Here is a 24401-nt window from a genome sequence, read left to right as displayed (position 1 = left end):
CGCCCTTTCATCTGCTGGAGGAGGCTAATGCTGTCCTCACGCTCTTGATGTACTGGTACCAGGTTTTCCCTGTCTCACCTTCCAATGGCGCTAAAACTGCTGGTCTAAAAATGTGGAATATTTTCTCAGTTTTGGAGGTTTGCAGTTTAAACTGAAATTTAATAGAAATTGCCCTAACAACATAAATAACGGTGGTCTCATCTACACAGGAAAATTACACTTATGCGTGGGTCATGAAACTTGTTTTTACTGGTATGGCAGTGTTACAACAGATTCCCATGTGGACAGAACTGCACTGCCCTGAGGATGCTGTGCTGTATTCACACATTATTGTTTCTCTGCAGGAGTGAGCCAGACAGTCCCAAGTGTTTGTGTTGCACCCTGAATGCCCTACGTAACAATATTACGAAGGGTTGGGTCAAGCAGTGCAATGGTACTGCACCGCTGTAGTTAACAGTAGAACTTCTGTGGCCAAGCCCCGTGAAAAGATTAACCTAGAGAAAGTTAATAAAAAGTGCTGTCCTAAATTATTCATGAATCCATTTGTAATGCACTTGCCGGGAGGCTTTTGTTTTTCTCAAACTCTTATTTATTAAAATCTGACAAGAATATCGGGTTTTGTTCAATAATAAATCTAAGTCTATGTGAGACTGGCGATATCCTCATGTAGTAATACAGAATCAAAATGAAGTTACATGGCAGAGGTGAATATGTTATTTACTTTGGAAGAATAGATTATTGTTCAGGAGGATTTTATCTTTTACTTGCTATTTTGGAACAAGCGGAAAAAACCTCCAAAAACCTAGTTGGGACATATCCTCTTGGTTTATGACTAAGGCCTTCCTCCTGCAAAGGATTTTAAATACGTTAAAACTCAGTTAAGCACCTTTCTGGTGGCTTTGCAGGTTCTGGACCTGTGTTTACCAAATGAAATAGCACAGATGGTCTTGTTTCATGCTTAGCTTTACTTGTGCCTTTTCCTTAATTCCAGGGAAAGATCATGGAAGTCATGCTCCTAGCCTGTGGAGATTGACTTCCCAAGCATGTCCATAAACACCCTCTTCTTTTTGTGCCTTAGAAAATGTTAGACAGTTTATATACCGAAAGTCTGAGAAGGGAAAAAAGCCAGGAAGAGGGCTTTTGCTGTTTGGAATACAATAAAAGATGGTTGTGTGTGCGCGCTTTACAGCAGTTATTCGTTAAAAGCAGGCAGAGGCAGAACTTGGCTCAAAAAGAAATTTAAGATAGTTCTTCAGTATTTTCAGTTTATTAATTTTAGTTTTTGTCTTTGGCTTTTTCCACCCCCCCTCTCTTTGTCCTTATTTATAACTGGTTAAAGAAAGGAAAAGCAGGTGCCTATAGATAGAAAGTTAGAGAAGAGTAAATAAAAAGGAAAGAGCCTATCTGTGGAAGCAGAACTGGGAGTTCCGGTGAGTGGTCTGAGGTGGAGGATGATGAATAGATTTGTTTGCGTAAGCTTGGCTTGTGAGTCACTTACTCGTAAGAGCAGCTTGAGTAGGAGATGCTCCTGTCCCAGATTTGAGTCCTGAATGCTTTAAAGCACAAAGTGCATGGTCACATAAGGACTGAAGCTGTGAGGATCATCCTGTTATTCCAGTGGTTGCTAGCTGGAGCTCTGCAGCTTCCCAAGTTTGACATAAAGTAGAAGTGTCTGTCTCACACACACACACGTGTGCTTTGCGTGATGTACCATGTGGTGCCTCTTGGTGGTCAGAGTAGAACTGTCTGGGTAGGCATAATCAGCTTCTGAGTCAGATTTGGAATCTGGTGTTAGGGATTTTGTCCCTGTAAAAAGCTATGTGTTGGAGGACCATCAGTCAGTAACCATTGAGACAAGTAACTTGATAAGCTGGGAGAGGGGGAAGAGAAAAGCAGGGGGGGTGCATGAGACGTCAGTGTACATGGCAGATCATCCTGGGCAGGTTTGGAGCAGCACAAGTCTTTGCCTTGGGAACTTGCCTTGCTTCTCTGATGCTGGAGAAATTGTGCAAAGTACATGTGGAAGGAGCAAGCAGGGCATCATCCTCTTTTGCCGAAGACTCTGATCAAGGCACTCTTTAAAATGAGGCCTCGGCTCATTCTTATGAACCTATTAGGATTCTGAAGAAAAGTTTGACCATTAACAGACAGCTACTTTGCTGTGGTTTAGCAAACTGAGAGAGGTGAAAAAGGTTTATTTTAATAGAATGTACCACCTGCATCTAAGGTTCAAGTGGAGACTGTGGCCTGGATTTGGGAAATAACAGTTCCCTCTGGAAACCCACCAGAGAAGAAAAGATCTCTTCCTTCCAGAAGAAAATTGTTTTCTTGTTCTTCTCTGCCATTTGTTTGTTATGAGTTTTGGTGTACGGGGGTCAAGGTGGACTGTGAAACCCTGTTTTGGAATCAAGATGTTTGTCTGACTTGTTTGCCCTCGGTGAAATCAGTGCTGCTGCAGCTTCATTGCCATGGGAACCTCCATTTACTAAATTTCATTCAGTCCAGGGTTTGTTTGTCTGTTCCGTTGCTGCAATGTCGACAGGTGATAAGCAATACATGGATACTATGCTGTATCATACCACAATGATTAGGCATCGATATCACCATGGTAGTGCAGCGTCTGTGGTACGGCTCTGGTGTTCTGCTCGGAGCTGCCCGGCCCTCCTGTGATTGCCTCTAGCCTCCTCTTACCTGCCCCTGGCAGAGCCGTCTGCATAGTCTTTCTGGTCCAGCACTGGCAAAGGTAGGGGATGCAGGCAACCTCTGCTTGTTGGTACTACTTCTTCCTCCCCACGCAAAACAGCCAAGCATGGGGTGCCTGTGGGCCCTGGGGGGAATGCCGCTGGAGAAGGGAGCTCTGCACCCCTAGGATTTTTGGGGTTGGGGTACCTCTATGGCATCCACAATGGCGGGAAGGAAAAAGCCTGGCACCACAGGATCAGATTAAACTGGGCGCAGGGAGATAGAGGGGGGTGTACAAGCAGAGAGTGAGGGACCCCTATCACCCAGTCTTCTAAAGTTATATTAATTCCTTTATACTTGGTGAACCTTTCTTTTTTAATCTTTCTTTTTTTAATTGGTGGTGTGTAAGGTTCAGATGGTACCTGTTAGGTGGTTATGTTCGTGGTAATGCAAAGCGTGGGGTCTGAGATCCACTCAGTTCCAGTGCTAGTAGAAGTGGTGGAAGTGTGCCTTTACTGCAGCCACGCTGGGGGAGACTTCTGGAAAGGGTCACTGTAGACCCGGCTCTGCCATGGAAAGACACGTCATGTGGCTAACTGCAGGGTAATCGATTTTATAAGTCTTTCATGGTTGTCTGGGTTGTTGGTTTCTAATGTTTTACCCCTCTGTAGTTTGGTTTCATGATACTACATCAATTTGTTCAGAATTCATAGTGAGCACAGTGTGTGTGAACCTTTACGTTAAAATGTTGGCTGAGTATTGATTAATCAGTAGAAAGTTTTAAGTTGTTTCCTTTAAATTCCAGGACCATACATCTTAATAGTTGAGAAGGATGGGAAAAGATACTGCTTTAACCAAGGGAATATATTTTCTGTGATATTTGTTCACAGCAAGTATTTTCAAGCCAGAAGAGGTCTTTTAGGGAAGGAGATAGATCTCCTGGTGGTCATTATCTGCTAAAGCGACTCTGTTCTCTTTCTTTGTAGGTATTACATTGGTCGCCAGATGTTTGTGGTGGTCTCCTCACCAGAGATGATCAAGCAAATCTTAGTGACAGACTTCAGTAACTTCACCAACAGAACTGTAAGTAAATAAAAAGGTTGGCTTTGTGGATGGAGTTGGTAGTACTGCTAATCTGAGCTCAGACCACAAGTGACTGCAAGGGAGCCAGAAATAGAGAGGGGAAGGTACAACATGGTTCAGTAAGACTTAAAGTTATATAAACTCAATATATGCAATCAGTCAAAGATTCCTGTTACCAGCACACTCTGAGGATGAAAGAGCATGTCTTTAAAAGAGACACGCTGCCCTTGTGAATGAGGCACCAGATGGATGCTGAAGAGAGAGGGTTTCAATATCCAATTTTGCCACTGACCTCCTGTGGAATCCTGGGAAAATCACTTACTAGCTCTCTTCCTTGGACCTCAGTCTGTAACATGGGGAGAGTAGTATTTGCTTTTTCCCATCCTTGGTCTGTTTTGTGCTTTTAGACTTTCTAGGGCAGGAGCAGGCTGCTTGGGACGGGGACAAGCCTCCCGCGGCTAACGTATGTTGCTTTGACACAGCACTCTGAAAATACTAAATGGCGAAGAATGAAGTTGGAGTTAGCAAGGACTTACATATATATGCTGCTGGTTACACACTTATCTCTTAAAAATCTCTTTTTTGAGTACTGATCTGAACAAATAATGAAGACAGAATGGCCAGAGGGATAGTAAAGATTTCCAGCAGTTCTTCAGCATTTTACAAGGAAATACTGTCACTGTGACCACACGCTGCCTCCGTGCCATCCATTCCCTGCTTCCTCCTGGCCCTTTTGTGTTCTCAAACCTGCTCAAATAAGCTCACATGTATTCAGGAGGGTTGTTTGTGCCCTCAGGGAAAATTTCATCTCTGATCAGCTGTCTCCTCTGCCCCTCTGATCCTCCCTGCAACCAGACGGTCTGTTCGTAGACTGCTTGTCTCCTTTGCTTGCTTCTTCTGGTACATGAGGTTCATCTTGTGACTACCTGTACCTTATTTAATAACCACTTGTACCACTTTCTCTCTGTTCTGCCTGTAGCTCGTATCTGAAGGAAGAATCCCAGTACGCAACCTTCTCAGGCTGGAGTTGTGTGTGGTGAGGGCCTTTTCTCCATTTCCTCCATATTTGAAGGAATTTCCCACCCCTTCCCTTCTTCCATCCCCAAGCAGGAAGCCTATTTCTTCCTGGCTATAACTTTCCAATGCTTTTGTCCTCTATATTTGATAGGAATAGACTGTACCCACTATTCATGGTAGTAGCTGGTGCCCAAATAACACCTCCCTGAAATTAGAGAGCATTTCTTTGAGGGTACATTCAGATATTCATTCTGCTCTTAATTTTAGTCAGCCTTGTCATTTGAATATCTCTGTGCATCGTCAGCCTTTTTATTTGGCAAAATTTTTCTTTCTCTCCAGACTTTTATGGTCAGGGGTTTCTCTCTCTCTTGTGGTTATTATGCATCCATCCATCATGGTGTGTAACATTTGTATTCCTCTCTAAAATTCAGGTAGGTCGGGTCACTATAGCCAGTCTCTCCGTTATTTTGTTCATCAGGGGTCTGTTAGATATAGCTGTCTGCGTAGGTTCGTATCTCGCCTGTATCACTTGTCTTTTCTGCACAACATCCTGCTCTGTCGATGGGGAACTGAGGCACAGGGTGAGTGACATCCTCGCCGCTCACCCGAGAGCCTGTGGCAGATGAGAAGATTTAACTCCTCTTTAACAAAATGAACAGTTTCCCCTCTGTGCACTGTTGCTATTTCTGGCTTGCTTAATGCCCATGTGTCTAATTCAAATGAACTTGCTTCATCTTATGTGCTTTTATCTGCTTGTTCTCTGGTCTTCTCACACAGCTGCAATCTCTGATCGTTGTTATTTCTCACTTCCCACTTTGTTCCCCCTCTTCCAGCCACTGCTTTTCACTTGCTGAAGGTAAGCAGCCTTCTGTTTCTGGGTCCTTCCACATCTAACCTGGGCATCTTTTTCCCCTCTCGAATTTTCACACTGGAAGCCACCTCTCCTCTTTAATTCACAATCAGCTGTCTCAGTGTTCGGCCATCCTATGCACTAATGATTCCGTATAAAAATAAATAATGCTGGATGGTGTGTGATGAAGGCCAGGGGAATACATTCAGATGTGATTTGGGTTGTATGTGAATAGTGGTTGAAGGGTGAGTGAGAAAAGCACTTTCCAAGTAACAAGATTCTTTCTTGTCATTTTGACTGAATCAATGTCATTTTAAGACTTTTGATAGGGTTGCTTCTGTTTGTGTATTTTTTATTACTCAAAGCAAGCTCCTCTAGTTTAAGTGAGGTTTTCTGTTTGCTAGTGGAGACTCCAAAATGCAAAAGAGATCCCTCTACCTTATTTTACCTATTCCTTTCCCAAGAAATCTACTGATGAGGGGTTATAGAATTGACTTTGGAGTCAGTGCTGTTCACAGTATCTTTCAGTCCCGACATGGCACATGCTTATTGTTTCAACCCAAAGCCTTTTTTTAGCTTAAGAGTGTCAGTCTTTAAGGTGAGAAGGATGGGGAAGGGGCAGAGACCACTGGATTTCAACAGGCCTTGGGAAAAAACCCTATTGTGCTTTGCTTTTCTTCCCTACCTTCCCAAATGCATTTCCAAAATCAAGATTTGTACCTCATCCACAATGAGGTGAGGTACAATGTGAGTTATCTAATCCAGAATGCCTCAAAGAGAGGTTATTTAGCACACTTTGTAGCAGTTGTGGCAATCATATATTAACAAAGTGTAGCTAAAAGGCAGCCTGTGCAGGACTAATTCTTAAAGTATGTGTAGAAAAACTTCATATTCTGTGTTTATTTTGCTGCTCTCAATCTTAAAATCTGTATATATTAGAGTAAGAGGCGATGGGAAATTGAACTTGTGAGGGGTTGCAAGCAGTGGATGTACTTGATGGATAGAAGCGAGTAAGATGATGGTTCAGTGAACTTTGAGCATTTATTAAAGCTGTCTATAATGTGATGTCACACCTTTGAGTGCTCCTAAGAAGAATGACCTTAATCTAGGATTGTGCACTAGCAGGCTGCTTGCTGGGAAGTCATCAGAAGACCTTTATGGTATCAGGGTGGTTTTAATCTGCTGAGAGAACTCTTTTGAAAGCATCTTGTGTCCTGCCTCCACATCCAGAGGGACCTGGACAGCTTGTACACCTCTCACACACTGAACCTCTCTGCTCACTCACTGTATGTACAGAGTAGATTTCGTATGTGAACAGAAGCCAAACTGCTATTCATTTTACACAATTATGTTTCCCTTTGATGTTATACATTTCTCGCCTTTACTATGAATATCTTTTGAATATTGCTGTAAAAAGCCTTTTAGGTTCCTTTGCCCTCTTCTGTTGTTTCTGAGTTACTGATTAGTAATTCTTGCGACAGATCTTACAGATCAAATTTGCATTAAGGATCACTTCCTTTTAGAACAAGCAAGACTATCACACAGGGTGTTACTCCCCTATAGGCATGGGGTATGTTTATTGTTAACTGTATAATCACAGGAAGGCAATAATGACATGCTACTTTTCCACTTAATTTTGACTTGATTAAGGTGAGCATTGTAGCTATTTAAAAACAAAAATATCTACTGTAACCTACCTTCATACTTGAGGCATATGAAGCCTTTTCCCTATGTTTTTAATTATAGTTGAAGAAGAAAAGATGAAAATTAGCTTCTAGTTGCTCTGCCAAAAAAATATGGAATTGATTTTAATTTAGGTTAACCATGGAAACCTCAACCAGCATTCTAGGCAGGGCTGTGCTGCAGGAAATGATACCTTTTACTCACAACTATGCTAAGTCATCTCTTGAATAGAAGTTTTCTGTTAAGAGTACTAAGACCATTTTTAGCTGCATTACTGTGTTGCGAGTGATAGAGGTTTATGATGTTTGTTGCATTCTGCCAGGTGGAATAATGGTACATAATCTGTTTTCATATTGTTTTTAATTTCTACATGGAAATTTGGTTTTTTTAATTAGTACTTGAGAATCATTAAAGTGTACTTTTAGGAATGTAGGAGTAGAATGTTAAGATAGTGGTGTGAAGGGAGACGTCACTTGGTACGTAATTTAGATGATTTGGAAGTTGTAGGCTAAAGTATTTGCTAAAACTGTGGATCACTGGGCTTCTCTTCTTTTTGCTTGTCCATCCCTCCCCCTTCCTCCTCTCCTAGCTCATCTATGTGGGATATGATTATTCTTTTCCCGTGTAGAATATGCCTGTTACATTAAGCTGTTGGCTTCATCTTTATGTTGTCAAATCTGTAATGCTTCAGTCCCACCTGTGGCATTAAACAAGTAAAACACAACCACTAAATAGGAAGGAGCTTATTTGCTGCATCTTGTTCAGCTGTGGTCCAGGACAGCTGACATATTCCTGCATTGGCTGTTCTTTCTGGGCTCTTGTTAGAGGAAACAGTACCAGCAAGAAATGTGTCTGTATATCGCTCTATCAAAAGGTCTATCCAAATTTCATAGGGATGCCCTCCAGAGGTTCCTTCCAAACTCAACCAGCCTGTAATGCTGTGAATTTTGGGCCAGGCCTTCAGCCAGCATAAATCAGCATATTTCCATTAACTTCAGATGACCCTGCACTGACTGATAGCGATTCCGCATCTCCAAAACGGGGCTTGGTATGCACAACTGGCTTCAAACAGCTCAGCGTGGGGCTTCAGGAGCCAGCTTGTGTGTGTGTGCTCTTGGCCTTTTGCAAGTAAGGAGTTGCTTATGCTTCTTGAGCAAGATCTCACTTGATGCCTTCTGCCTTGATTTTTATAGAAAATGGGCATTGGCTCTATGCAGCAGCCCCGCTGTTGTGCTGTCATTCTGTACACAATTCAGGTAATTCAATTGTGTGTCCAAACCCATAGTCTGACCCTGCTTATGGGCCGGGCTGTTTCGTCAGTCCCTCTCACAGATCTGGTTTCTGTTTTACAAAATAAGCCCACTAACATACTCATTTAAAGACATGTAATTTAAAAACAGTGAAGGAATGAAGAGTTGTGTACCTACTGCCTTGACCCTGTACCCATGGTAGTTTGGTTTAGAAATGTTTCTTTTCTTCAGATTAAACATCTAAGGCTGTTTCCGGTTATGTCAATGCCAACATCCTTTCATGTGAATTTCTTAGTTTATTTCCAACTTGTTGTTGCAAAGTGGGAGGAACTCTGTTTGCAAACAGATGATGAGTGTGCTTTGTTGGAAGCTCACCTTCGCACGGGCGCCTGGTTTGGAGCACTAGTGACACAGTATGGCAGCGGGTGAGTCAGTATTTGGGAAACGATTCAAACAAACGACAAAAATACACATCACGAGATCTTAATTTTACCACCTTTGAAACTGACTGTTCAGTGGGATGTTTTAGCACAAAAGTGATATTCCAGTGTGTGCTAATAACTGGATTGTGATGTTTAGTTTCAAAAACAAGCTGGGTTTTCTGACAGCAGAGGAGCACGCTTTAAATTTGTTCACTGCCTCAGTCATTTTAGATATTTTTTCCATTTTCCCATTCCATCATCTTGTTTCATCTTGGGTTTTGCTGGGTTCACATAGTGCATGGAAGGTGACCAGCGTAATGTGCCCGGAGCCAACATGTCCTGGGGTTAGTTGTTACACCTGCATGTCTTGCATATAGATATATTTATGGATGCATACAGATGCACACATATTGATTGTTGAGGAGATGCTGAATCTCTAGGCCCCACTAGAGCCTTGCAGACGTCAATTGTGCCATGTCTTATTATGGAAGCTTCAAAAAATGTGCCTCTTTGTATGTGCCGCGGTGACATTTCAGTTCCTGATGCCGCAAAGCTGTCACACCGTGATGGCCATGCCATGAGCAGTTCTTTGTGATAGAGAGCTGCGATGTTCTCTCCTCCTTCCCTGACTTTGTAGGACGAATTCAAGCGTCGATCCTGCCACATGTACAATAAGGCTCAGTCTCACTGAGCTGAGAATATTCAGTGTTTCCAAAAATCATTCCTTGCCTTAAGAGGATAAGTGAAAAGGTGTCCAAGCAGTGAATTTATTAAGGTTTACTTTTTTGCCTAGCAGTTTTCTACAGCTGCTAGATTGTAGTCGGTTTGAAATCTTGGCTGGTACAACATCATTATAGAAAGGGAATTATGCTAGCAGGGAATGTGTTTGGCTGCATAGCACTTAACTGTTTAATGTTAATTTGTTTGACTGTATACTTGTGGGTGCTGTTGTACAGCCATGTGAGCCCAGATGCCCAAGAGATTTTCCAGTGCAAGTCTGTCCCAGGGAGCCAAGCAAAGGCTCTTATCCTTGTTTTGACCTGATGGTTCTCGCTGGGCTGTACCAGAGCAGGAGCTCCCAGGCTCAACAACCGTGATGATGTATCTGCTTGCTTTCCCCAGTGTGCCTCCACAGCTCTCTTCTAGACATAGCAGGATACCTTTCTAGCTTGGTCAGTGTGCGTGTAATTATTTTGCCTTTTTCTTTACCTGTTTAAATAGCTTTTAACTCTGGATTTGTTTTTCCTTTCCTCTGTTTGCTTTCAGAGCTTGCCGGTTAATATTTCTGAGAAATTAAATCCAGTTTTGTTTAAATGTTTTGAAGTAGCAGTGCATATGCTTGCAATAGATGCTTTAAAATTAAAATAATAAATATTGAGAGGGTAATTTCTTTCAGCCTGTGTATGTCTTTTTATGCACACACAACCAATTGTCCCTTATTCCCCATATGCAGCCGCTAATAGCACAAAACTAATGTCAAATGATCACTGCTATTGACTGTAAAATTAATCAGACTTTGGCTTCAGTTAGCCTTAAAGAAAGACTTGACATATTAATAGACTGTTTTCTGGGAAACACCTGATCCTCTGAATCCCAGTGAGATGAAGTCTGGTTTTGTGATTAGGGCTCTAGGTTGGGGTTTAGGAGCTCTGAGCTCAGTTCTTGGCTTTACTACAGAATTCCTGTGTTCACAAGGGCAAGTCATTTAGGAAGTGCTTTGTCACCTTAACAAATGTAAAAGAGCATGTTGGGAATTTCCAGCTGAACATTATCATTAGTGAATGTTAGTGCTTCAGAACTGATGGCAAAGGGTTGGGATTTGGTTTATCTGTTAATTCAAATAGTTGTGGTGGGAGGGTTTTTATGTTCGTAACAAGCTTCAGAAACGTAGAGGAAAAAGTTTTATTAAAAAGCTCTTTTTTGCCTTTTAAGTAACTTTCTATTTTGAAGTATTTAAAGAAAAACCCTGAAGTAGTAAAGTTAATATTAACAGATTTGATTTGTATGTATTTTGAGGATTATCTTCTCTTAAGTTTGTAATTTTTATTTGTAGTTCTAATTCGGAACAAGAAACCAAGTGCAAAGTTCTGCAAAGTGGGAAAGCTCCTTTGTACTCCAAAGTACTTTGTACTTGAACACCTGACATGTGCCTCTGCTGACTCCTATTCCTAAAAAAGTGTTAGTATTTACTTCTGTGTACACTCTTATGTCTCATTTACCCAAGTATGTTTATTAATAGACTGTCCACAATGGGGATGTTCCCTTAAAAAGGAGCCTTTATTTTTCTGTGCCTCACATGATCTCGCATGTTTCAGTATTTGATAAAGACAAATTTCTTAAGATTTAGGAAGATATCGATAACAACGGTTTGGAGTGCCACGGAACGGCTTACAAGCAAGCAATCTAAAACCACCGACTGTAGGGAAGTCCAGTTAGTTTAAGGATGGTCTGGTTGACTGACTTTGAAAGACTCTGTTAAGAGGAGAACCTCTAACAGAGATTTATCTTGCTTGGGAGGTTACTTAGATGGTTTGCTTGTGGAAGGTTTGCTGTGGTGTGGCTGGAGGGAGTTCTCCTGCAAGAGGTCAGCGTATACCCCGTGGTGGTGGTCAGACTGTAGTTGGGCTGGGAGAAAGCCATGCTTATAGTGAGGCTGATATTTTAACTGGGTAATATATTGTTGTCCTGGTAGGTCATGTGAATTTATTTGCCTAAGATTTATGAATCTCTAATTGACTAAGCAAACACTAATATTTGTGACATTTCCAGGTAAGAAAGCAAAAAAAGAAAAGTCTGAACCCTCCTGTATGAAGGGCTAGCAGTGACATTGGAAACAGATGGGTTACACACAGATGGAATACAAGAATAAAAACTTGCCATTTTTTCTATTTTCCAAACATGGGTTGTCTCTTCAGATGCTATAGGCCATAAACCTTGGCAGTATAAAAGCAATGCAGTTGACTATAAGGAGGCTGGAAGGCTTAAAAACAAGTTTCCTCTTCCCTTTTCCCCCATCAAGACACGATGAATCAGTAGGTTGAGACCACAGCTGATGCTGAGATGCAGAGTCATCTTATCTTTTACAAGATTTATTATGAAGTGAATTATTTTTCAGCATGGGTCTAAGTATTTGAATCTATCCCTGAGTCTTTCTCTGCTTTATTAATGGGCTGCAGTGCTGCCATCACCATGGTATCCTGCTACCTCTTCCCCTGTGAAGAGTGCAAAACCACATTTACATTTTTAATTCTCCTCTCTCTGTGCCTATATGTATAAAAGTGGTTTGCAAAACCATGGGGGAAAACACAAACACAAGGACAATCTGGTATCAAGAAATGACATGGGTTGCTGTGTTGTTTTGTTTGTTTTTCATGCTCTTTCTTTATGCTATTATACTGCAGCCATCATTGGTTCAATACCTGCTTCTAGGTAGAAACCAGAACACCAGATGGATTACGTACTTTACAGCACTAATGATAGTGGCTGATAATGTGTGCAAATCTCCCTTTCACTGATTGTTCAAGGCAGTTAAGAAATACTGAATACAGCTGTACATAATTACGCTTCTTTTGAAACTAAACCAGCCTGTGAAATTTCTGTTCCTGGAAAATGGTCAAAATTAGTCAATAACAAGAACAAAACAAACAAACAACAAAAACCCAAACCCTTTGCATGTACTTAGTTAATGGTATATTGTGACATTCTGTTTCTTAGATGCAAGGCTTCCCTGCCAACTCTATTGAGGCTTAAAGGGGGGAAAAAATGCTGCATAATGAAACTACAAAAAGGTGGTTTAGCTGCAGGTGTAGGAAGATGCTGATTCGACAGTCCTCTGTGTGTACGCACTTGTTTACGCCAGAAGGAGTTTGTGTAGGACTAAGTACGTATGTGTCTCGGTGCGTTGCAGGTATGAGAAGGGACATTCCCTCTTTCTGCCCACTCCCTGTTTCTTTCACATGTTTCTCTGAGTTACTGCAAGATCAGCTTTTGAAATTCTCCTTTACGGCTTGTTTATCTTCCCCTTTTTTCCTTTTCTTCTATCATTCTGCAAAATATCCTTTTCTAAATGACTGAAGAAATCAAGATCAGAGTTTTATTAGGTTTTGCCTTCCCTTCCCCCAGTTTTTCTCCTGTTGAAACTTGCCAATCACTTTTAAAGCCTACATTGGGCTTTTCTGCAGCACAGGAGATATCATTAAGGCTTTAAACCCACTAATGAGGGAAATGTGCACTGCTTGAAGGCTCCTGCAATATTAACTACATCCAATTATGTTAGGTAAACGTATGAGTATAGTCAAAACAGGATGAAAGCATATCTTTCTATTCAGGCCAAAAGCAGTCTTCTGAGCCAATCTTTCATCGAACTTACATTGGCTATTTATTTACTGGTTTTGCAGCATTTTTTTTTTCCCTCCCCCTCCTTCTCCATACTGCTACACTGAAGACAAACAACACATATAGTCAGGAAAGGACGATCTATTCCCAGGGCTCTGTTCCTTATTTAAATAACACTTTATTTCTGGTTAAAGTATGTGAAATCTTAAGGCTGATAAATATTTTTTCCTGTTTAAATAGAGTGTTGCTTCCTTATCTAATACTGTTCTTAGCTGACTGTGTTATGAGTGGGTGTGATACATGTGAAGTGGAGATGCAGTTCATGCTGGTCTTTGACGGTCCTGACCTTTGATTTCTGTTGATTTGTTGGGGTTTTTTAAAGGGAAGTTCAACTTCTCCAACTTATTTGGGCATGCACTGTGGAGATATTTTTTCTGAAACTTACTCAGTCTAATAGCACGGGTTTTCAACAGTCCCTAATTTCTGACTTCTGAAGCTGTTATTTGTCAGTAGCAGATTATTTTTGTTTACAGTTATCTCCCTTTTCCCTACTCTTGACATTTAGTAGATCATCATGTCCTTTGACTCCTGCCTTTCCCAGTCTGCTTTTGTTAGAAGAGCAGTTAGTTTGTCTTTTGTATCAAAACTGATACAGGCTCAGATCACGACATTCAAGTTGGCCTTTTTTACATACCTGAGCAGTCAGAGTTCAAACCCCATGTTTTCATGTCTTTGTCCACATTTGGAGAGAACTTAGCTGCTCATGAAAAAAAGCCCTTTTGAAGCATCTGATGGTAGAGGAACCTGTTCAGGTCTATGCAAGAGATGTTTCACATCACAGAGAAGTGATTTACATGTACCTACCCGGAAGCCTAGAAGTTCAGCAGTGAGCATTGGACCAGACGTGACACGGCAATATGTGATAGTTCGAATGGTTGGCACGTATCATGCCCAAGATCTGTGTAGCATAGCTGAGTATCTTCTTTCAAAAGTGGCCAGCAGCACAAGTCACAAGACTGGCATAATAGCGAGACAGACAGTGGCAATAATCTTCCTTCTGGCTCATCTGCCCAGCCTCCAGCAACCAGTGCTACGGTGACTTCCCGTGCCAGAGGTTGCATCTGGGCATCATTTCTCCTAAGGGCTCCAGTGGCTCCAAATCAGTTTCCCCCCACCAGCTTTTGATTTTTTCTATTAACTGTTATGCAAGCAGGTGACTTCTTTTCATGGATGAGCTTTTTGTTTCAAATGTGATAGGAGTTATATTTGGGGACTTGTGTGTGTGCAAGTGAAGTTATTCCTTTTCAGTGAGACACGTGGGCATTATACTAATCCTAGCAAGCCTCTGCTCTTCATTTTAAGTCTTTTAAAAGTAGTATTGTCATCTCAAAAATAGTGGGAATAATTCTCTCTGTAGTCATTTGTTCAGGTAGCTTACTCTGTTTACCTGCCTTTATGTTCATATTTGAATTTAAACATCTGAAAGTGTTTGGTGGTGTCTTTTATATATAATGATAAAATTCTTATCTAGCACAATGTGAACAACATTTTGTTAAGACGTTTTAGCTGGACTCCCCATTCCCATGGCAAGGCCTACAAAATGGATCATGTGAGCATTCGTCATCTGGTTCAGCTCAGAGGCTAATCCATCTTAGATTATATATCAGTGCAGACTTTTCCAAAACTACCCAGGCTGACTTGGCGCTGGAGCAGATGATGAGTGCTCACAAGGGCTCTCCACCTCCTCCATTTCAATGGTAGTCATCTCCAGTAGATGGGGGGTGGCGCACAGCTGATGGGGGTAGTAGCATCTTAAATTGGTGCAGCTGGTTTTGTTGTGGTTCCCTGACCAGAGCCTGGAAAGTTGTCTTCTGATCTTAACAAATTACCTAGCAATTAACTCCAGTAGATTTGTTCTGAGCAAAAATTTTTGACATCCTGGTTTTCTGCCTGTGATCGTATGCTACATAATGTTCATTCTGCAGGAGTAAAACCTCTGTGGAAAAGGATGTTTAAGAGACGACGCGCTCCTTACCACTGATTGTGTTACAGCTATAAATCATGCGGATCATAAATGAAAAACGAGTCGGCAGGTCTTACTTTAGTCTCAAGTGAGAATTCTTCTTTGCTTATATAGCAACCATGTATCTTGGCACCAATTGTTGTAAATAGTTGGTTCCAAATAGTTGGCTGTCCTGAGCTGTAGGAAGGGAAGCCGCTGCAGTGTGGTCCGCAGGTGCTGGGGACGCGCTGCGCACGCAGTGCTCCTCACCGTGACCGAGGAAAGTTGCCGCGCACTTGCCGGGGCCGCTGCCTTCTTGTCAGTGTTAAATTCATCACGCTTTAAAAGGGAAGAGGAGAAGGGGTGTAAAATTTGAGTCTTCACGCTGCTTGACTTGCTCCCAGCAGTCCGGTGTAATAAGGGCTCCCTATTTTTGAGCACACCCGGCCACTGCTCATTTTCATGTTGATTCACCTATTTCTCAAGGCTTGGTGGTGGCTCGAGGAGACTCCATTTAGCCCCACAGACGCAGCAACATATACATACTGGGGTCAGGAAACAGATATCCTACAGGAAAAGAAAAGGATTGTTGATCATTGTTTATTATTTACTCCTGCCAGTCTCCTCTCACTGGTCTTAAGCAATAAAAACTAAAATAACTACATTCTTTACTGAAATAATGTCCCATTCTTCTTCTTTTCCTTTCATGCTTGCTCTTGCAGAAAAGGGTTTGGGGAAATAAGTAGTAAAAACAAGAACTATCTTGCACTGTTCTCCTCTGCTAGATTAATAGTAAGTTGAAGATACATAAGATATTATTTTCTTCCCCTTTTCAAGCAATTGCAAAGGACAGTTTCCCCATTTCCTTTTCCATTTTCAGTATGCGCATTTAGATGAAGCTAAAACTGCACTCTTGCACTTTTTATGCAGCTTTCCTAAAATAATTCTGAATAATTTTACAATGGCTTAGAAACATTCCAGTTTAACCAGTCGTTGACCTTCAGTCGCTTTTTAATGTCGTCAGGACTATGCTGGCCTTTCATCAGGTCCAAGGAAGCTGTATTGTAGCAGAGGCAATGGTGATATCTATAATTAAAGTTGCCCAGTGTCTTCTGTTACAATGTTTACCATTCGATAGATTATCAAACTTTAACTGCTTCAATTAATATTTTCCATTTAGAATTTTTCAGTCAAAATGGTCTCACTATTTTGGAGAAGCTGCCTAGGGAGAAGATATGGTTATTTATTTACTGTGGGGAAAAATAACCTTTTTTCTTTGACTGAGTCTTTTCTTTGACTTTGTTCCCTCTCATATAAGGGCTGGATATAAAAAACTCTTTGAAAATCAGACCAAAGGCCTTAAGTTTATAAGCCCCTAAAGAATCTCAGTAAATACAGACTCAACAAAAATTATTAAAGAACAAGGAAATGCTTGCTAGTGTTGCACTCTGTTGACAAGGCTCTGCAGATCACTAACAACTTCTACAAGTTGTCATGTGAGCCTTGTGTCTAAAGGCTGAGAATCCTAAGTCTGTGACAGATTCATTTCACAGGAAATATTTTTTTAATACGTAATATTAAAAAACTTAGAGGATATTATTTTCTTTATAAATGTTACATTTTCAAAATCAATTGCCTGTGGGGAAAAAAACCCCAACAGTACAGGGTAACATAACTAAGAATTGGACCCATTTTTGCATATGCTTTAGGATACAAAGACTGTACTCAGTCTATGATTTTCAAACCTTTTAATACTTTATTTTGCTCTCTTAATTTCTTCCTAATACAATCGTAATTGATTGTAGTAGGAATAGATGGCACGCTATATTGCTGGCATCAAGAATTAAGAAAAATACGTACCTCACCTGTCCCTTAATTTTTTCTGAGATTTGATTAGGAGTTTTGGGGAAGATGGAAGTTTCATGTTGTGGCTGATTTTGAAGAGTCAAAATCCAGAATAAAAGTAAAAAGTTGATTAGATTATTTGTTCCAGTTACAGCTTCTAATGTAAAGCCAGAGTTGTTTCAATTTGTGAAGATGTTTTGCTCCAAAAACATATGTAACAAGATATTTTGTTGGAACTTTCCTCCATTTTTTCTTCCAGAAAACCTGGAAAAAACAAATTGCTTTTGCAGTATTTCCAGTTTCTCTTGACCATGCAAGCTTTATTTAAGTTTCTCTAACCAGCTCTGGTTTTGTTTAATGTTTGATTTGAGTTTTTAGAGGGAATGGCCCCTCCCTAACTGGCGTTTCACCATGTCAGACATTCTCTGGCTGCTGGATGGCACAGTCTTGGTTTTGCTCTCCTCAGTGGTCAAATGGGGCACCTCTCCTTTCCTCACTTTTTTCAGCTGTTTCCCTGGCGTTCGGGGTAGCTTTTATATTATATTGGCACTGCACAGTCAGTTTTGGCTGTATAGAACTTAGGCTGGTCCCAGGGTTAAGATTTATCCTAAGTAAAAATTTCAGCAGGGTTTTAGATGTGTTGCAGAGGGTTATTTTTTCAATTTCAAGATCCCATTTGTTGTTCAGGCCTCTCGGATGCCGGGAGGATTCAGCGCAGACCTCAGATGTGGGAGAGGCAGCTGTGCAGATGAGCTCTTGTGGTGTGGGAGCACATGCTGCGCTGGCCAGCACCGACGGTTGGGAACTACAACCCCTTCCTGTCCCCCTCTCCCACCCACCGGTAAAGCTGAGCTTGGGAGTGCAGGTACTGACCACCTGAGAAAACGCTAGCCGCTTGCCATCAGGCGTGGAGTAGGAGTGCAGCCTGGCAATTTCACTGATGCGCGGCCTTCTAGCAAGGGAGGCCTCTTCTCTGCTTCACGTGGGACATCCCAGCAGGCGGGACTATGGCAGCCTCCACTCGAGTTCCCCATTCCCTCTCCGTGTGCACCTGGCTGCTGTGGGGTTAAAGCTCGGTGAAAGGTTGCAGGTGTTTCATTCTCATGGCTGGCACATGCTCATTCACTGGGCGCTGGATAAAAGAGAATCTAAATCCCAAATACCACTCTGTCCTATTGTGCAGTTGTGGAGCTGCCAGCCCGAGTACGCCTGAAACGCTGGCGTTGGCCTTTTGGGCAGCATAAGGCGGGAGAATTCAGGATCTGACCCGTCCTAGTTTCCCGACACGGTGAGGACACAGTAAAAAGGAGCAATGGGGTGGTGAAACAGGCCTTCCTAATGCTGTGTTGCCCAAAGGAGGCCTGTTTGGCAAGAAAGGGATCAGTGAACTCTGGGGTGTGGACTCCAATCTGTGGAGTTTTTGGTTGGTTTTAAGTTTTATCTTATCCTAGAACTCGTAAGATGACGAGATATGGTGATGTGCTTTACGCTTCATAATCCACACTGCTTGCTATTACAAGCCTAATATGTTTGAGAATGCAAAAGTAGCTGATACTGTTAATTTATTTTGAATGAGGTACTTGCTGATACTCAGAGGAGCATTTTAGCTGGTCTCCTTGAAGAAATCGAGTAAGAGTGATGTGAGGAACAGTCTGGTTACAGGTTGTTTGGGAAGTGAGGCGGTTTTTCTGAAATTGTGAGCTCCAGGGAACTCATGATAAGTCCTGTAATATTATCTGTACGCAATAGGATTTCATTATTGTTGAAATTATCTTCTGACAAACACTTAATTCTCGATGTGCTCAAATTAATTTGTAAGAGTCAAATGAACAAACGCTCTTTCATATAAGCATGTTTTGACATGCTTTGATAAATTAGGATTTGTATTTCTTACTTGATTGAAACCAGACAAATAACCACAAATATGAAATCTCGGAAGATAAAATCCTGGAAGTGTGCTATGCAACTACTTACAAAGTTTTATAGCCTTGCTCTTCTTGAGGGACAGATAAATGAGGAACGAAAGCAGCTACTACTATCAGGAAAATGCATTAGTGTTTTGACAGATAGATGTGGAGATCTTAATACACGAAGTTTGCTTTTTTCCCTGATGTGTAAATATACACTTAATGTAATTAGAAACAATTGTGAAGTAGCAGGCAGGGAATTCAAATTCTTCAGTTAAGTGGATATCGCAAATGTGATTTGCTGACAGCTTGTCGTGCTGCCTTTACGGCTGACCTGGAGTGTGTTTTTCTGAATGACTTTACAAGGGAAAACTAACATAAAAAGAGACATATTTGGCCAGAGACTTCACTGTCTGACTAGCAGCAGATGCTTAAAGAAAGAGCAGAAGAACAGGGCAAGTGCAGAGTGGTATTTCCTATAGAATAGCCGCCTAATATCTGACAGTCCGTGGCTGACTTCCTGAGCTGGAGGTTGCATCTGTATTTTTAATAGCCCATTTCTTCCAGTAGTTTGATTTAAATAACATCTTGAACCCATTTGTATTTTTGAAAACCATGAGTAGTCTTCACAAGAAAACTTTTGTTTGCGTTGTTTGACATTGTTTTCAAATTTTCATTTTGGCATTTGGGGGCAAAAAGGGGAAATACTTTTTCCTTGAGCTGTTTTGCACGTATTGGAGATCATTGGTCCGAAGTACTGATATCAAATGTTCTGTTTCAAATTAGATGAATGACAGTTTGAGGTATATTTTGTATATCAGGATGTTGTCACACAGGAAATGGGGTATTAGGCAACAACTTTTAGGTGCTACATGGGAACTTGGAAGACCGATAGAAACCCTCTGAAAAGACACTCATCTTTTGGTCATAGTTTGCTACTACTGACTTGTTTACTTTTAGTGTTTCTCAGTGCTTTGAGATTTTAAGCTGGGCAGACCTGTTTATAATTTCATTTCTATACTACAATATCTGAGTGAAAGAGGTCAAGCCAAAATTGTCGATAACACATGAGAAAGTGATATTTTTTATATGTACTCTGCTCTGAAGAAAAGTTTGGCATAAAAGTAGTAATTTTAAACTAAGCCATTGGTAAGCCTCCCCTTCATCTGGCTAGCTTGCCTCTGCTAGTAATCAAAAAGTCCTAAGCATTCAATCCCCATTTGAGAAACTTGTTAAATACATTTTTAATTTTTTTTTCTTTATATACTTTGTTTGAAAATACAAGTTAAAAACTCTTGCTCAGCCATGCCTAGTACTTAGAAGTGCCTTGAGTCCCTTGGAGCTGGTGATTTTCAACACCAAGGTTTCTCAGACAACTGCAATTCTTCTTCTAAGAGCATGGTCAGAAGCACTTCGGTGACAAAGTGATCAGCAGTTTTCAGACCTACCTCCTGTCCAACCTAGGAGACCTGTATGAATATGATGTTTCAAGAGGAGATGGACTGCACAGGTACCTTTGGAACTGGCTGAGGTTTCGAGCTCTGAAGAAAATGTAGCAGCAGCAAACAATTTCCTTTGAGTCATAAGACAGGGTGCTTGAACTGCATGCTTTCACGCATTTTTCTGCTGGAAATCATTCCGAGGCACTCATCTCCTCAATCTGGGAAATGCCCTACATAGCAATCTGTAAGTGATTCTTGGGGAAGATGCACTTGCAGCTTTATGTGTTGAAGCTACTCCACGTTCCATGTGGTCCTTGGGATTCATAATAGGGCAGGCATCTGCGTTAGGGAGGCCAAGGTTTCGGATACTACTGCAAAATATTATTCATGTATCTTTATCTAATGATAGCTTTATATAAACAGACCTTGGAGAGGAACTGGGACTGAAGCCCTTTTCACAAGGGGAATGAATGCTCTAGTCCAGTCTCAGTTCACTCCTAAGTATTCCCTGGAAAGGACAGGAGGGTTTAGAACTATCCCTCCCTGCACCTTTCCCTTGCCTGTACTCCTCCTGTGCTAGTTCTTTCCTCCTTCATTATTCTTATTTTCTTACTTGTCCTCCCGTCTTTATCTACAGGAAGGAATTATAATTTTTTTTTCCCATGTGTGAATTTGGTTCCCTCAGTGACAGTATGAAAGGGAGTTTACCACCATGACTTCCTTCACTTTGCAGTTGGAAAAAAGGGAGTAATGCCTGATCACAGCTATAGTGACTTCTCTTCTGGAGCACAGTGTGTTACGACAGCTTGGACAACTCTGTGCTTAGCTTTGGTGAATCCTCTTCTGAGGTATCCAACTGTGTACTCAAGTCATTTAGGTCAGGATAATGACAGGGGTCAGCAGCCTAGAGGTCACGCAGTGGGAGGCTGGCTGACTTGCAGTCTCTCTTGGTATTCTCCAGAATCTCCAAGAGTCCTGCAGAGATGTCTCTGAATGAGCAGACTGTGGAATATGATGCTCCTGTGTAAGGGAAAGATCTAGCCCAAGTTCTTATGGAGGTTGCCTCCCAGCTCAAGTTCTTATGGCTATGGCCTCCTATTCCTATGTACACCAATGATTGAAAACAGGGGAATATGTCTGTAGCAAAAGTTATTGAGAACCATTTTCCTCCAAATTCTCCATACAGTCTGTAAAAGGAACCTTCTGGTCCTCAAGCTTTCCTCTAGGAAAAGTGTGCATAAACCGAGAGGCTTTTAATAGTCTTATGACTTTATCCAACATTAAAAAGTCCAGTTGTGTCATCTGGAAAGTAGATTTAAACATTGTGTTTAAAACCTGCTTCTTAGCACAGCAGAAACTGCATATAGAGCACACGTTATCTAGTACAACGTTAACTTGTTTGTAATGCCAAAACTCCTAATTAATTAATGAACAGTAAATACTTTTTCCTTTGATTGTTTTGACCCCAAATATGCAAACTGACCATCATATGCAAACTGATGAAGACGCAGACTTAATTTTGATCTTGCTTACACCAACAAATGGAATGATGTGTGACTTGCATCAGTCTGGGTCAGACTGCAGGAGGCCATATGTGTTTATTTTAGCATTTATGAATGGTTATATTTACCTCATTGCAATGACTCGCTTTGGTTTCTATTGACAAAACCATGACTTAAGAGAATGTTTGCAAAGACAAGAACAGATGTTTCCAGGCTGCTTGCCACGGAGAGGTAAAAAGCCAGTATTTACTTGTAAGCTGGTGTTGGCTATGCCATTTTTCCAGTGAGTAATGATGAACAGTAGCCATTAGTCAATTGCTGAAGTTCCTGTCTTGACAACAAAAGAATGGTCTTGGAGATTCCTTTTTGTATAGTCTGATCTATACAGTAGAGTGGAAGACAATTGCTGTAATCACTGAAACCAATTCTACTCTTTTGAACTATCTTAATGACCAAGGAGAACCTAAAAGCTTAATTAAATAGAGAATGCATGGTTATTTTCTCGCTTTCTCTGCAAGCCATAGGTTTCAAATTAAGTTAAAACTTTAACTAGACACTTCTATGAAATTGCAAAGCAACATAAGCTTTTTGGAGTTAGTTTGGTGATTTTCTTTTCCCCTCTGCAACCATAAGAACACCTCCTAAATGCTAAGTATTTGATAATTTGATATGTTTTATGCTAAAATTAAACTTGTTTTAAGTGGACTTTTATAGAGGAGTAAAAAGTGTTATAGACTATCAGCAGGGTTAATGGTGATCTGGAATGGTTTTTGGGAAAGTGTTTGCAAAGAAATATCTGTGCACAAAGTATTAATGGGCAAGGAAAGACTGAATTCAGTCACCCAGGAGCCATCCGTGTAGGGTGTGCAGCACCTGAGGATTTGGCTATGAAGTTTGGTGAATTTTTCAGTCTTGCTCCAATATGATGGTGATTTGTGAAAAGTGTTTTGCATTTTAAAGAGATGTGACTATACGTCTGTGTAAGCAAGAACCTGCTAGATGGAAATGTTCATGAACTACAGGGTACATGCCCCAAACCAACTCAGTTTTGTTTTTAAAACATGCAACACAGCGGTCTCCTGGTTGAACCAGCAACCACTACACAATGTGTCTCTGAACGTCGTGAATGCAGGGAGAGCTGAGCATGGCTTTTCCTCTTACAAAACACCAAGCAAGTCTGAAGGAATATACTGTATCCCTAACGGAAAGTAATTTTTAAAACTAATATACGGAGGCATCTTCTGCCTTCCCGCTTTCATGATCTGCTTATTGCAGGCTTGGTAATAAGTATTCCTGGAGATAGCCTGGAGTTTTTTTGGGTTTGTGGTTTTTTTTTTTTTTTCCCCTCCCCTCTTACTTCTTTTAATAGGAAGTGTTCTGTTGATCTGTAAATGTCATGCCACTGCCACTGGCTGGATGAAACACCATATGAGTTCGTGGGTTTGCTGGTTCCATCTGCTGGCTGAACTGGCGGTGATGGCCTATCAATCAAGAGGGGTTGAACAAGTAATCTTACCAAAAGATTTTACATATAATTCCTGTCTGACGTATGAGGATAGAGTCTTGTCTTCATGCTACAAACTTTCACTTTGGTTTCTCATTACATTTAATTTCATTAAATTAAATTTAAAAATTCAATTCTTAATCAGGATGGCAATACCTAATCACAAGTAGATTTTTAGCAAGACAAGGGCAGGAACCGTCTTTCTTTGAAAATAAGGAAGTGAACAAATTAACCCACTGATGTGCCAGCACTGCTGCCTGTTCATCACTTGTGGAGCTCACCCAGGGAGAGAAAGCCTAGACGTGTTTCCCCTAGAGCTCTCACAGACACTGCATGGCATGCATGAGGGTTGAGAGAAAAATGACCTCCTGCATTGGGAACATACCCCAAAATTTCCCCAAAGAGGGAAGAGAGGGTGGGTGGGGAAAACTCAGCGCTAGACTTTACACTGGATACTGCAATGTCCGTGGATACAGAAGAAAGGTTGGAGGTGAGTGACTGGCTCTCAGTAGCATGAGTTATAGGGTTGAGGCGCTCATTAGCATGAGTTGTAGGTAGGGCTAGAGTTCAGGGGAATGTTGGCATGGGATTCCAGTTAAAGATGGATCCTGCAAAACCTGCAGGGCTAGAAGAAAGCTGAGGACTTACATGGAGGAAAAAGGTGCTTGGTAGGTATGACTAATCCCAGAACTAGTGTTGGAGTTACTGGATTTTGGATTCTGGGTACTCTAGATCTTAGTTCCCTTTTTGAATATTACCAGGCTTTCAGTGCTGAAGGCTGGCTCCAGCAAGTGTAAATCCTTTCTGATTGGTTTTGCTAGCACTAGGCTATGTGATTAAGTTTAAATTTAAGATAACAAAGTTTCTGGGATCCTGT

At 41.2% G+C, this 24401-nt stretch overlaps 1 protein-coding gene across 1 annotated transcript in view; it reads left to right on the top strand.

Annotated features, from left to right (window-relative positions):
• The window catches only part of TBXAS1 (thromboxane A synthase 1 (platelet)), a gene marked incomplete at its 3' end in the record, with an annotated part of 110095 nt that overhangs the window by 47661 nt on the left and 38033 nt on the right, over positions 1-24401 (top strand). Inside the window, exon 4 of the mRNA XM_010155610.1 lies at positions 3669-3765. Within this exon, the coding sequence (XP_010153912.1) occupies positions 3669-3765 (97 nt within the window). The remainder of the gene's footprint in view (positions 1-3668; positions 3766-24401) is intronic.

Source organism: Eurypyga helias, unplaced genomic scaffold (genome assembly GCF_000690775.1).
Source record: "Eurypyga helias isolate BGI_N326 unplaced genomic scaffold, ASM69077v1 scaffold6167, whole genome shotgun sequence".
NCBI lineage: Eukaryota > Metazoa > Chordata > Aves > Eurypygiformes > Eurypygidae > Eurypyga > Eurypyga helias.
The sequence above is the reverse complement of the archived record's forward strand: the minus strand, read 5'-3'. Positions and strand labels throughout refer to the sequence as shown.